This window comes from Eschrichtius robustus, chromosome 3, assembly GCF_028021215.1.
Source record: "Eschrichtius robustus isolate mEscRob2 chromosome 3, mEscRob2.pri, whole genome shotgun sequence".
Classification (NCBI taxonomy): Eukaryota; Metazoa; Chordata; class Mammalia; order Artiodactyla; family Eschrichtiidae; genus Eschrichtius; species Eschrichtius robustus.
In genome coordinates, this window is record NC_090826.1 from 113,035,593 (window position 1) to 113,050,405 (window position 14,813).

At 57.7% G+C, this 14,813-nt stretch overlaps 1 protein-coding gene across 1 annotated transcript; it reads left to right on the forward strand.

Moving 5' to 3' along the window:
* Positions 1 to 4,193: 4,193 nt before the first annotated feature.
* On the forward strand, positions 4,194 to 11,961 carry EFNA3 (ephrin A3). Its single transcript, XM_068538234.1, has 5 exons — positions 4,194 to 4,321; positions 10,391 to 10,704; positions 11,175 to 11,240; positions 11,431 to 11,508; positions 11,722 to 11,961. The coding sequence occupies exons 1-5, from the start codon at positions 4,194 to 4,196 to the stop codon at positions 11,850 to 11,852; spliced, it is 717 nt and encodes a 238-aa protein (XP_068394335.1). The 3' UTR covers positions 11,853 to 11,961.
* The last annotated feature ends 2,852 nt before the right edge of the window (positions 11,962 to 14,813 follow it).

The following is a 14,813-nucleotide window of genomic DNA, read 5'->3' on the forward strand; positions in this document are numbered from 1 at the left end:
GATAGCTATTAAGAGAAGTTTGGAGATGGGAGGAACAAATGAAAAAGAGAATCTGAAGCTAGTTTAGGTGGGAAGACCTCAGGATAATAATGATGATGAGGCCTCCATCAATCAAGCACCTTGTGGGTCCTAAATTCTGTGCTAAGTGCTTCCCAGACATGGATCTTAATCCTCATAACAGCCAACTCTTCGAGGAAGGGTGTCATTATCCCCATTTTACAGATGAGGAAACAGTCTCAGAGAAGTAAGGTGACTAGCACAGTCAGTGAATGGTGGAAATGGAATTCGAACCGAAGCCCATCCTGTTAACTGCCAAGCCCAACTGCTTCCCTCTCAGCTTTTCTAGAAGCACGTTCAGAGTATGCACACGCACCTCCATTGTAACACCCCAGAGATGCCTCTCCACTTCAGGCTTCTGAGCTTGCTGGACTCATTTGAGGGATCAGGGCATGACTAGAATCAGAGGTTATGACACCTCAACCCCACCCACCAAGCCCTGCATCCTAATTTCCTGTGTCCTGGACCACACATCAGTGCACCGTGTTCCCTGCCGTCAGTCATGTGTGTGGGTCCATGTCAACTCATGGACATCAGAGCACCATGTAGCCGTGCTGACACACACATCACACTTGGAAGTCAGAAGACACGGGCATTGCCCTCCTTGTTGGCACCCAGGGTCCCGCGTTAGGACCACGCCAACAGGCTGCCTGCACTGGGGCACACACATGGGCCCTGGGCAAGGTGCGGAACCTGTGAATATTTCATGTCTGGAACTGGCGGCTGCCTCTCCCGCTCACATGCGTGCCTGATCCTCCCTCTCACAGGCTCCTTGTTTATTTGTTTAATGAATTATTTATCCATGGCCCCCCTTCCGTCCTGGCCTCCCCCTCCCCCAGGCCCTAGTGTCCATGATTTATTGAACACAGCTCAGCTCTGTGGTTGCCACCCGATGTCCCGGGAGCCGCCTTGGGCCACACAGCCTGAGTACTCCCTCTGCCCTTGACCTGTTCAGCTCCCTGCTTCCTTGGCCCCAGGGGGAGGGGTGGGTGGGGTGAGGCACCACATTCAGAGAACTCCCAAGGGCCTGAGCTCAGTGCCCCTGGAGAGAACATGGCAGCCAGCAGCATACTGGCAAGCCTGAGGGTCAGAGGGAAATGTAGGCAGAGCCTGCAGGAGAGGAGAAAGAGGCCTGAGGCCCTAGAGAAAGAGGATCAGCCCCGTGGAGAGAACCCCAGCTTCCACAGAGGCCGTCACTCTGCAGAGAGGTGTCGGTCAGGGCCCAGGCCTTAGAGTGTTTCAAACTATAGATTGTAACTGATTAAGGGTGATACAATCAAGGAATCAATTTTCTGGGTCTTAACGAGCTTTGTACTTTAATAAATTTTTAAGAATAGAATAGAAGAAAAATATGAGTGCATCTTCTGTAATAAGGGTAAGTATTGCTTCATGAAACATTATTTCAGTTATATGTGAATGCGTGTGTGTGTGTGTGTGTGTGTGTGTGTGTACTGTATTGCAAATGCAAAATATACATCTTATTGTGAGTAACAGTCAGGAAAGATTTGAGTCACTGTTATAAACAGAGGCCCTAGGCCCCACTGATGGAGGCCTGGGTCCTTCCATGACCCAGATGCCACAGAAACAGGCCTAGGTCTCAGATCCGGTTCCAGGCCTGTAGACAGTGGCCCAGATCTTTCTTACACACAGAGACCCAAACCCTAGAGAAGTCCAGACCCCATGAATAGAGGCCTATTGACAGGCCTAAGCATTACAGCTGGAAGCACATATCCTATACTCAGAACTGCCACATACAGGTGTGTGGTTTGTGCCTGGCACAAAGGAGCCACCCAAGAAGTAGTAGAGGCGATCAGCCCAAGCTCCCTCACTAAGATAGAGAGACACATAGGGCCACCTCCCACAGAAGGAAGCGGCACCTTTGTTTTTGCACAAAGGCACTGCTTGCCAAGAGATGAACCCTAAGGACTGGGTCTGCATAGAGGGGTGGCTTTTCTAATTCACCCAAAAGCCCAAATCAGCCAGCACCTGATTTAGATAGGGGCCCAGATAGACAGAGCACCATATCCCATAGACAGAGGCCTAGGCTCTATAGAGTGTCTCAGAACTTAAAAACCAGAGGCTTAGACCCCACAGAGAGAGCTGCTTAAATCCTGGAGAGAGAGCTCCAAACTGTAGAGAAAAGAACTCAGTTATTGAGCAGGGGTTGGGGGGGAGCATGCTAGATTCTAAAGAGGAGTATCTGAGCCCTACAGAAAAGGGCCCAAATCCTTAAGTGGGACCCAGATTCTATAAATAGGGCTTCTAAAACGGAATTTAAAGTCCTAGGCCAAACCAGCAAGCTCCCACTCCCTATGAATGTGGGCAGCCTCTCTGCCAACTGTGGGCCCAACAGAGAGAAGCCTCCCTTTGCAGAGCAGGGATGTGGGTAGGCAGGGAGGAGGCTGGGATTTGTGGCACCTGGAGTAGGCAGGTCAGCATCATTTGGGTGAAACAAATCTCCCTGGGGATGGAGTCTGGGGGGAGGGAAAGCTGTTTGCAATGTCCCCCATTCCCACCTCAAGGGGCCTAATTTATTTTCTGGCTTCTGAGAAGAGAGAGGAGATCTCCCGGGGTGAAGAGGAGCCCAGGGAGGACAGAGCCTGCCCTTGCCTGGCAGCAGCTAGGCACGGGGCTTTTTCTGGTTGGCACTGCCCCTCCCCCAAACCCAGCATCTGAGGCCGAATTGTGGTCAGGACTCCTTTCCCGCCAACAATAAGCAGATAAAGAGTGCCTGTATGTCCTCCCTCCTGCAGTAAGAAGAAAAGAGCATCATGCCTGTCACCCTGCGCACAGGTGGTTGGATTGGTTTCTAAGAGTCTGGCCTGAGAGACCTGGTCCTCCTGATCACGCTTAATCTGAGCCTCTCCAAAAAAGGGGATGAGGGGTGGATACCCCCAGGTCCGGATTCTAGACCCGTTCCCTCAACTTCTACTTCACAGGAAAAGAGAGAAGAGGAGAGTGCAGAGCTGTGTGTGTGTCAGAGTGTGTGCATGGTCTTGTGTGTGAGTCACTGTGTGTGTGTCTGGGTGTGTGCTCCTAAGTCTCTGTGTACCTAATCCCTGTGTTTCTACAGATCTCTAGTTGTCTGATAGTACCTTTACCTGTGTGTGTCTCCGAAAGGTTATCTGTGTGTGTGTTTCCATGTTCTCCGCCTCTGGGTGTCTGTGCCTTTTCTCCTGAATGTGTGAGTGTAATGTCCGTGCCTGGGTGCCACTGTGAGGACAATGACTATGGTGAGAGCTGGAATACAAGGTGCTCTGCCTGCTGCCCTCTTGTTAGCATCTGTAAGAGTAGCAGTGAGAATGCCTGGGGACACCACTGGCTGCGCTGGGAGGGGGCTCTGGTTGAGTGTGAGTAAAGAATCCTTTGTAGGTGTCCCAGGGAAGCCTGTTTTGCTCTAGCTGACTCTCCTTGGTCCCTCCTCTGCCTTGGGTCCTGGACTGCCGAAGGCCCTTCCAGCACCCAGTATTGACATTCTTGCGGGCTGAGCTACTCTACACTACCTCCAAGAAAAATAAGCCGCCTGCTCAGCTGGGGGCTTCAGGTCAACAGCTGTCAGGTCCTAGGTGGCAGCTGAGGGCTTCTCGGCCACCCTCTAGAACCCACCTGACTCCTCATGCACATGGGAAGAGGGGCATGAAGGGAGCAGAGGACCAGACTGTTCAGAAAGGAGGGGGGCCTAGTTCTACTTATTAAGGGGTCCTGGACCCCCAGCTTCTTTTCAAGTCTCCTTCGCCCCATCCCAGAAATGAATGTTCACAGGAGATCAAGATCCCTGTCTTGGCCTCCCTAATTCTTCTCCTGGGAACTCCAGACTGGGGAGCAGAAGGCCCAGGACCGGCGGTAGCAAATTAAACCTACGAGTGAGAGGCGAGTAGCGCTCCCGTTGTTCCCGAGGGGGCAGCACGGTCCTCACCTCCCACGCGCCGCGCGGGCTCCGGGCCCGAGCGGGGCGGGGCCTGGCGGGAGCGCGCCAGGGGCGGGGCTTCAGGGACGCGCCCGGGAGGGCGGAGGGAAGGGCTGGGGGCGTGGCCTAAGGCTCTGGGGCCGACGGCGGCGGCAGCAGGGAGCTGGGAAGCAAGAAGCCGGGAGCGCGGGGCTCAGTCGGGGGGGCGGCGGCGGCGGCGGCTCCGGGAATGGCGGCGGCTCCACTGCTGCTGCTGCTGCTGCTTGTGCCCGTGCCGCTGCTGCCGCTGCTGGCCCAAGGGCCCGGGGGGGCGCTGGGAAATCGGCATGCGGTGTACTGGAACAGCTCCAACCAGCAGTGAGTCGGGGGCCCAGGGAGCCCATGCGTCCCGCGTCAGTGAGAGGGGGAGGCCTGGGGAGTCCTGGTGGAACCTGGGGTGGGAGTCCTGGGAGACCATAGCTGGGGGCTAGGAGGCGAGGGAGAGGGGGAAACACTCTGTGGGCATCTATGACACCCGGGGGGTGTCTGAAAGAGGCTGTTAAGGTATAGTAACCAGGGCTTGGGCCGTGCTGAGGAGGCTGCTCGGGGACACCCCACCCTACCGTGGCTTCTCTCCACACCCGCCTCTGGAATAGCTTACCCCCACCTGACAGTCCCCCCATCTTCCTCTCCTTCGGCCGGGCTGGGGTTTGGGAGTACCAGTGTGCTGGGGATAGGCCGCCGCACTTGGGGGACCCAGGGGTGACCTGTTTTCAGCCGTGAGAGTTTCAAGGGGTTCTGTCTATGACCGCTGCTTTTAAAAGTGGAGTCCAGAGCTGAGGCAAGGAGTCCGACCAAGCACCTCCTCAGAACGAAGGCGAATGGGTTACCCTGGTTGTATGGATAAGCCCGGTTGGGGTGAGCTGGGGCTGGGCCGCCAAGTTGGGGGGCTCTGGAGGTGCTGCTTGGATAGGATGGGAACGTGGGGTACCGGCGAAAGGGAGGGAGGCAAGGAGATGGCGTGTCACACACACACACACACACGCCCGGGCTGGGGACGGCGTGTGGCTCCAAGAGTGAGCGGGCGTGCGCGGCTGTCAGTGTGCGTGTGTGTCTGAGTGTGTGATTTGTGTGTCTGCGTTGGCGATCGTCTGGGGGTGGGAGCGGGCGACGGGTCGGGGATGGGGCTGCGGTCGCTGTCCGCGTGGCCGGCCGCTTCTGGGCTAGGGTGGCTGGCCGTGGTCTGGGTGGGTGTCAGGGCGGCCGTGTGGTTTCCCGGGGTATGTGAAGCGGCGGCTGGGTGCCGGCTGCCGGCTGCGGGGCCAGGTCCTCATTCTGCTCAGTCCTTGCTGCCCTTGTGTTCTCCTCCCCGCCGAGCCGCCGTGTGTATCACCCCGGCCGCCTCCGTGTGTGTCTCTGTGTGTGTGTGTGTGGGGGGGGGGGAATCCCTGGGGACACGGGGGTCACTGTCACACCTACCCAGGCGGCGGCGGTGGCACTGTTTCTGGCTCCCCACCCCAGGGGGCGACTAGGGAGCAAATGGCGAGGCCCCACGGGAGGGGACTGAGAAGGCCGGGCGGCCGCGACCCCCAACCTCCCTGGGGAAGGAGTGCCGCTCGCCGCTCCGCTCTTTGTTGTTTGGGGCTCTGCGCCTCCCCCTCTCTCCCTCCTCGCGCCCGGAGTGTCAGACTGGGGGTGGGGATGAGCCAACGACGCCCCCCTCTCGCTTCCCATGGAAACCTCGGGGTTGGGGATACGGCCCCTCCCCCCCCGGACCGGGACTCGGAGAAATCCGGGGGGCGCTGGGGGCTGACTCCCCTGCTCAGTCTAGCTCGTCCCCCTCCCCCAGACTCACACGTCCGCCCCCCACCCCGCTAGAGTCTGGCGGGGGGCGGGGAGCAGAGAGCGCGCAGGTGAGGGGCCCCGGGTTCCTCACCACCGTCAGGGCACCCCCATATTCTTAGGAGAAGCCGGAGCCAGGGGGATGCGGGAATGGCGGGGCGGGGGGAAGGGGGATGTTGTCGATCAGGTTCCCCTCCCCTCATACACCTGGGCGCAGGTGAAAGCCCTGGGAGGGGGTGGAGGAGCCCAGGTTCCCAGAGCCTCCTTTCTGTCTTCCCCGCTCCCCCACAGGTCTGGACCGGCAGAGATGGGAGGGGGCGCGCACCGGGCCGGGAGGCCGCCGCCGCCCCCGCCTCGCTTCCTCCGCCTTTGTTGCCGCTGCGCCCGGGCTCCCCGGCTCCCTCACTGCGGCAGCCGCGGCCCCATAAATCGTGAGAGCGACGTGCTCCGGAGCCGGGAGTGGAGAGGGCCAGGGAGCTGGGGGCGGGGCCGGGCCGAGCCACAAGCTCCCGCGCCCCCTCCCCCCGGTCACGTGAGCTGGGCTCCTGGCTCCCACCCCCCGTCATTGCCGAGGGTCTCTGCCCCTTGGGATCACGTGGAGAGGGTCTTGCGACCCCGCCTCCTGGGGGTCACGTGGGAGGGTACTGGTGGAAATTGTGCGCTGGCCTCTTTGACAGACCTGGGGGCAGTGCCCTGCACAGCGACCGTGATCTCGCTTCCTATCTCCCACTCGGCCCCTCCGTTTGGTCCTCTGGAATAGGCGAGACCTGTTCCCAACCTGGCCCAGAAACTAGGGATTGGGCGAACTATACTGGAGGAAAGCGTGAGAGTGTGAGGTCGAGGGGTCCCCTGAGCCCGGAATCGAATTGGGGGGAGCAGGACTGGCCGATGGCCAAATATATGCGCCCAGGCCCGTGTTTCATTTCTTTGCAGAAGTGTGCAAAGGTGCTGGTCTTCGCCCCTGTCTCAACAAGCGTACGGAACATCTTTCTCTAGCTGTCTCCCTACCTGTCTCTTTATCTCTGAAATGTTTGTTGCTTATCTCTCTTTCATTCATACATTTATTGAACAAATATTTATTGAGGCTATACTACGTCCCTGTTGGTCTTTCTCTCTTTTCTCTCTGTCACCGAGTCTCTGCCCTGAACCCCTTCCCCGTCCCTGATATTCTGCTTTGCGTCTCTCCGTCTCCGTCTTTGCTGTCTGTGGGCCTCTCTGGAGCGGCCTCTACGTCTCTCCCTTTCTCCAAGCCTCTCTCCCGTCTCATTCTCTTCCCTCTCTCTCTCGGTTTCTGGATCCCTCTCTTTCGCTGTGTCTCACTCCCTTTCCCCTCTCAGTGAATCCGGTTTCTGTTCATCCCCCCTCTCGGTGTGCGTCTCCCCCTCTCTCCATTTCTATGTGTCTCGCTTTCGGCGGGTCTCTCGCGCTTCTCCGCCGCTGCAGATCAATAAACCTTCGCCGCCGCCGCCGCCGCCTCCGCCGCTGTCGCAGGGCGGAGGGGCGGGGATATGGGGCGCGCTGATTTTCTCCCATCCGACGCCGTCCGGAGAAGCCCGGGGCCCAGTCCCGGGCTGGCAAGACCCAGTGCGGTGGGGCGCCGAGGCCCGGGGCGCCGGAGGGGTGAGGGGGTGTCAGCGTGCACGCGCCGCCCCGCGAGCGTTCTCGCCAGTCACCCACCCAAGCCCGGGTGCGCGGACCCCACGCCGCACACACGTGGTCAGGCCTAGTCTGCTGGGGTGAGCGGCGCGCAGCCTCGGGGGCGCGCGCTAGAGAGAAAGAGAACCGGGGTCCGGTGTCTTTATCCCTCCTCCACTTCCTTAGCTCTGCATCCTGGCGTCTAGGGGTGGGGGCAGGGATTTAACAAGTTCAGCTCTCTGGGGATCCTTCCCCTACTCCCTGGTCTGTTAGACACCCTGTTTACCTGCCCCTAATTGCCCCAGGGGGAGAGGTTTGCTCCTTCCCCGCTCCCCCGCCGCCCACCCCACCAGGCTCGAACGGGTAGGGCACTGAAGGAGTGAAAGTGAGGGGTCGGAATGCGCACCGGGGGCGGCGAGAGCCGGGAGAAATGAAATAACAGGGTGAGGGGGCACCCCCTCCAGGTGGGGTGTGTTGACACGCCTTTCTGCAAGAGAAGTGGGAGGCTAGGAGGGGATGAAGTGAGGAAGAATAGAGAACTGTTTGAAGGGGCAGGCACGGCCCAGTCCCCAGATCCCAGCCTGTCCTCCTCTCCCGTGGGGCGGGGCGTGGGGTGTGGCTCTAGGTTAGAGAGGTGCGGCCCTGGAGGGGGGGTGAGCTGTGGCGCTAAGCCGGGGCCTAGCGGCACCTCCCTATTCAGTGCCAAGGCTGGGAGGATGACAGATTCAGTTAAAGCGCCCAAGCCAAGCAGACACCTCAGGTCTCCCAGGAGGTGTGGCTGGGGATTCCTGGCACCCAGCCCTTTGCCCCCTGTCTACCAGCTACCAACTGGGCACAGTCATTCCACAAGCAGTTCTTTCTCCCACATGCCCAGCTTGGGGGGGGAGGTGCATTTCAGGGGCTGTTCCACTCCGCCCAGGGATGGGAAAGAGGTGGCTTCTCTTCAGTTGTGGTTGCCCAGCAACCTTTGTATAAGGCTACTCCCCTCTGTGTTGAGGAAACTGAGGTACCTGTTTGGCTTCCTCTCTGCTAGAGCAGGGTGTGTTGTGGAGGAACTGGTCAGTGCCCTAGGGAGGCGCTACTTCAGAGTAGGGCTGGAAACCTGGGCGAAGCTCAAGGACAGAGGCCCCAGTGTGCCTGTGCAGCTGCTCCAGGCCTGGCACTGGTGGCCCCCTCCTCAAAGCCTGTGCAGAAAACAGTAGACTTTGGGCTTGGGGATAGAGAGGCAAACCTGGGGTGGTGGCTGGGAGCTAGGCCTGGTCTAACCCGTTTTCCTGCTCCCAGTGCCCCAGGCAGAGGCTCCTGCCCACCTGAGTGCCAGGGCCAGGGAGGGGCCAGAGCGACCCATCACTCCCATGGGAACCGAGTGGGGCTGGTGGTATTCCTGATGATTCAGGGAGGCTGTGCCCATTCTTACTGGGGTGCTCAAGCACCAGCTCTTACCTATCTGCCTTACTGCTAGGCTTGGAAGGGAGTGTCTGGGGAGGAGGTGGCACAGGCAAGGCCAAGGAAGTAGGGTGAGGTGAGGAGGGACCCTCAAGGCCCCATGCCATCCAAAGGCCTCCAAGCTCGTTTCCCTAATGGACCTAGTTACTGTTTGTGGAACTGGGAGGTGCCTGGCGACATGGGGAGTGAGTCTCTCCCCTCAGGGAGTTCCAGGGACCAGGGACCCCAGTGGTTTGATATTTTGCCAAGTACCCCATGCCTTCCTGTGTCCACCACACTCCCCTCTCACTGCCAAGATGTGTGCATTCTTATGCTAAGGAAATTAGGGGAAACTCCTGCCTACTTCTCTGAGTTTCTTTCTCCATTCAGATGTTTCTCCCATCCCCACACCACTCAGTACCACCATGGAGAGCAGTAAGACCAACACTTTGATGATAACTAGCAAGGCAGGTGGGGATTACAAGGGACCCAGCATCTGCTTCTCTGCTCATAGAAGGATCAGGGAAGTAAGAGGCACAGCCATCTTGTCTGGGCACTATGCCCACTACTTTTCCCAGCATCATCATCACCTGGGGCGTTGGCGTCCAGGTTGAGGAGGGAGGTGTATAGAGACAGAAGTTTTGGCTGGTTAGCGTGACACCACATGGAGCCTTGGTGTTGAGTCCCTTAGCTCCCTGATCTATTGTGTCACGTTATTGGGGACCTAATTGTCTGTGGCCTCAGGGTGGAGGTCAGTGGGACTCAAGGTACAGAGGCCAGTCATACTGTAGAGGGAGCGTGTGCCAGTGTGCATGTGTATGGGAAGAGCAGGAAGAGAGCTTGAGATTGCTGGGGTCAACCAATACTGGCATGCCAGTCCAGCACACATATCACCTAGTTTTTCTACGTGTATGCCGCCTATGAGTGGGCGGTGGACATATTTGTGTGTGTGCCATAGAACTTGTGCATGTATATGCATGAAGCCTCCATACATGAGTCTGTGAGGGCAGGTCCTGTCCGACTCGCCTTTGGGGGCGGACTGGCAGCAGCAGGAAAGCATGCTGGGAGAGGCGATGGAGAGTGGGCATCCCTCGAAGGGATCCCTCCCACTTTCACACTTCCATTCCTTCTATCCTTCCTCCCCACTAGTGAATTATGGGGGATGGACAGAGGAAATCCGGGCCTGGGTCTGGGAGTCGCAGGGGCCTGCGCCGTTTCTGTGGTAACCAAAGCATACGTTCCCTTCTTCCCTCCACCCTTCTCCCCCGCCTCTTTTTCTTCGGAGGCCGGCCGAGCTTCCCTGCGCCTTTGCTACCCTCTGGTGGCCACTATGAGAAGGGCAGAACAAGGAGTGGGCCTGGAAGGATAGTGGGGGGGACTGCCAGCACTAGGGCCCTGGGGACAGAGACAGGGACTGAGAAGAGAGGACGCTCAGAAGAAAAGCCGGGAGGCTCCGAGGACCCTGGGGAAGGTCTGCGGAGCGGTGAGGTGGAAAGTGGGTTGGCTTTGGGTTTCTTCTCTCTGACCCGCTTCCTCTCCCCACAGCCTGCGGCGAGAGGGCTACACGGTGCAGGTGAATGTGAACGATTATCTGGATATTTACTGCCCGCACTACAACAGCTCAGGGGTGGGCCCGGGGGCGGGGCCAGGGCCCGGAGGCGGGGCGGAGCAGTACGTGCTGTATATGGTGAGCCGGGCAGGCTACCGCACCTGCAACGCCACCCAAGGCTTCAAGCGCTGGGAGTGCAACCGACCGCACGCTCCCCACAGCCCCATCAAGTTCTCGGAGAAGTTCCAGCGCTACAGCGCCTTCTCTCTGGGCTACGAGTTCCACGCGGGCCACGAGTACTACTACATCTGTAAGTGACGGCCAGGCGGCGGACCAGGGCGGGACCTAAGAGTGCCAGGGAGTGGAGTCCCGAGGGGCCGGGGGCGGGCCAACGCTGCAAGGCACTAGGTCTCCGTCGCTTGGAGTGATACCTCGGGATGAGGCGTTGGGGCTTGGGACCTCAGGGTTCCAGCTCAGAGTCGTGAGGCTAAGAAAGAGGTTTAGTGGCACTCCAAACTTTGGGTCGCAGAGTCACTGTTTCTGTGAGGGACATTCCGGGGCCGGGACCTCAGGGGTCATTGTTTCTTGAGGGATGGGACCCAAGGGGCTTCTAGGGCTGATGGCGGAGCCACCACGACCAATGCGCAAAGGGTGGAGGAGGTACTGAAGGACACTGCCCAAGAGGGGCAGTTTGGAGGGGGTGAGAAAGAGAGTTTCTGAGCGAGGAGGGCACGGGGTGTAAATCTGGAGAAAGCGACTCAGGCCCAGTCTCCTCCCCAGCCACGCCCACCCACAATCTGCACTGGAAGTGTCTGAGGATGAAGGTGTTCGTCTGCTGCGCCTCCAGTGAGTATAATAGGCTCCCAGCCGCGACCCCATCCTCGGCTCCCCTGCTTTGGGGCTCCCCTGGCTTCCTGGGGGTGGGGGCGGAGGGCACAGGCGAGGGGGGACTCGCTCCTCAGCTGTAACAGGGGGAGGGAATCCTGGCCCTGACTATCCCCTCCTCTCTCCCCCCCCCGCACCCCCCCCCCCGCAGCATCGCACTCCGGGGAGAAGCCGGTCCCCACTCTCCCCCAGTTCACCATGGGCCCCAATGTGAAGATCAACGTGCTGGGTGAGTCTGCGCAGCGCCCTCTGGTGGCCACTGCTGGAACCGCAGCCCCCTCCCCGGTGGCTGCTCATCTTGCATGTCTTTCCCGGGGGCACCGATCTTTACCACCCCCGTGGGTGGTCCACGTCCCCCGCTCCATTGCTGCTGCCGCTGCCGCGTGCCCCGCCCCAGCACGTAGCACAGCTCTCACCAGTCTGTCTATTCATCTCTCCACAGAAGACTTTGAGGGAGAGAACCCCCAGGTGCCCAAGCTTGAGAAGAGCATCAGCGGGACCAGCCCCAAGCGGGAACACCTGCCCCTGGCAGTGGGCATCGCCTTCTTCCTTATGACACTCTTGGCCTCCTAGCTCTGCCCACTCCCTTGGCGGGGAGAGGTGGAGTGGGGCTGGGACAGAGCAGGGAGGCTTTGGCCTCTCCAAGGGAAGCCTAGCCTTGGGGCCTAGACCCCTCCTCCGATGGCTGGAACTGGGGTCTGCACCATACATCTGTGCCCACCCCTTCTGCCCCCTCCCCACCAAGTAGGGCACTGTAGTGGACCAGGTGCAGGGACAGCCAAGGGTTCCAAGTGGCCTTGTGGCTCTGGTAATGTTTGGTACCAAACCCGGGGGGCCATAAGGGGCAGTGCTCAGGACTCCCTGCCCCCTGGTACCTTTCTCTGACCCCTGGTGCCCTCCCCCCTTGAGAGAGACAAATGTGCCCCAGAGAGAGCAAATCGAAGTGTGGGAGACACCCCCAATCACTCTTTTCCAGGGGCAGAACATGGGGAGGGGACTGGATGGGCGAGGGGATGGCACTGCCTGCTGCCCCCTTCCCCTGTTTACAGCAATAAGCACGTCCTCCTCCCCCTACTCCCACTCCCAGGATTGTGGTTTGGATTGAATCCAAGTTTACAAGTAGACACCCCTGGGGGGGCCAGCAGTGGACAAGGGTGACAAGGGGTGGGCATTGGGGTGCCAGGCAGGCATGTACAGACTCTATATCTCTATATATAATGTACAGATGGACAGAGTCCCTCCCCCTCCTTAACCCCCTGACCTTCCTTGACAACCCCTTCCAGCTTCAGACCCCTTCCCCACCAGGCTAGGCCCCCCGCTGGGGGACCACCTGGCCCCTCTTTTGTCTTCTGTGAAGACAGGACCTATGCAACGCACAGACACTTTTGGAGACCGTGAGACAACAACGCCCCCTCCCCTCCAGCCCTGAGCGGGGACCCAGCTCCCAGGACCTTGCCCTGCCCATCCTCTGTGGTCCCCACCCATTCTCCTGGGCCTTTTTCAAGTGCTTTGGCTGTGACTTTCATACTCTGCTCTTAGTCTAAAAAAATAAACTGGAGATGAAAATAACTGAGTGTGTGTGATTTCCAGAGGCCATCACTCTTCTGTACATCGGTTAAATAAACCCCACAGGTCACAGGGCCTAGGGAGGGGACAGGACTCTAGGGCCAAAGGGTCAACTGAACACCTTGTTCTGTGGCTCATCTCCCCTAAGGAGGCAGCTCTGTGTGAAGGGAGCAACAAGGGCTTCTGAGCAGGGCATGGATGACTTTGGGCAACTCATTCAACCTCTCTGAGCCTCAAGTATCTCATCAGAAAATTTAGGTTATAATACACTTCTCACAGGGTTGGTGTAAAGATTAAATGGCAGAGGGAGTATAAGGCTCAATCAGTGATGGTTTTCTCCTTTTCTTCCCATTCCATTCTGTAACCAGAAGTTCTTGACTGGAGTCTATGGATTTCAGGGGGGTGTGAACCTAGATAGGAAAAAATTATATCTTTATTTTCACTCGCCTGTAACTGAAATTTAACATTCTCCTACGTACTTGGGCAGTAAGCCACAGTAGTGGGCTTCCCTGGTGGCTCAGTGGTTAAGAATCCACCTGCCAATGCAGGGGACACGGACGGGTTCAAGCCCTGGTCGGGGAAGATCCCACATGCCGTGGAGCAACTAAGCCCGTGTGCCACAACTACTGAGCCTGCGCTGTAGAGCCCCTGAGCCACAACTCTAAGCCCACGTGCCACAACTACTGAAGCCCACGCACCTAGAGCCCCTGCTCTGCAACAAGAGAAGCCACCGCAATGAGAAGCCTACGCACCACAACGAAGAGTAGCCCCCGCTCACCGCAACTAGAGAAAGCCCGCACGCAGCAACGAAGACCCGACGCAGCCAAAACTAAATAAATAAATAAAATTTTTTTAAAAAAATGTGAAGGTAAAACAAAGAAGCTTTAAAAACAAAAAATAGCCACAGTAGTTTTAAGAGCGCCTGTGACTTTGTAACAGACACAGATGTGTTCAGACTGCGTTATAGTTTTTGAAAATATCTCAAAATATCATTTACTCTCATCATTACTTTGAAATAACCGTAGTTGTTAAATCTTGTTTTTAATGTGTTAATAAAGAAGCATATATATTACTATACCAAAAAATGTAAATGTTCTGATAACTGTGTTTCAATATAATTGGTTTCCTTTATAATCCTTTGTAATTTTATTTTTTTCGTTTAAAACATTATGGCCAAAAGGCTGAGAGTTTGCTGGTGTTGGAGCCGCACATAACTACAGCACCCTACATCCATCAGGAGAGTGAGGGGACAGAAGGCAAAAGACGGGACAGTGGCTGAAGCAGTCAAAAAGGTCACAGCCCCACCTAAGCCCAGTGAGGTCAGGGTTGTACAGGTGGGCACTTCAGGAGGGCGGTGAGGGGTTGCTGATAGGGGCCAAAATCTATCCAGGCTTCCCTTGCCCAGCCAAGCTCCCTGGCCCAGGGAGGGGGTGCATTTTTCCTCATTGCCAAGCAGTGACTCCAGCCCAACCAGGGCACTGTGTGGGCAGGCTGGGTCCTGGGTGAGTGCCCCTCCTGCGTGCCCTGTGGCTCTTGCCAGCTGCATTGTGAGTCTCTGAGCAGCAGGGGCTGTGTCTTCTCCCCCTCTGTACTCATAAAACATGGGAAACGGAATTTCGACTGGACCGCGGAGAGTGTGTAGGTTTCCCACTGGCAGAGCTGGGAGGAGTGGGGGTGGGAGGGCAGGAGGGGAGAGGATCAGGGGCAGCCAGTGCACTAGCCTGAGGCTCCCTACGTGGAGACAAGACTTGAAAAGGTAGGCTCATCGATCTAGTCATTCATGGATTCAATCGACATTTATTGAGCGCCTGCTGAGTGCCAGGCCCTAACCTGGGTACTGGGGATACAAAGAAGACAGTCTCTAGCCTCAGATAAGCTCATAATTTCGCATGTGCTGATATGTGACGAGGAATCAGTGACACACACACATATGGCACTATAACCAGGTGTAACATGGGTAAATGCCAG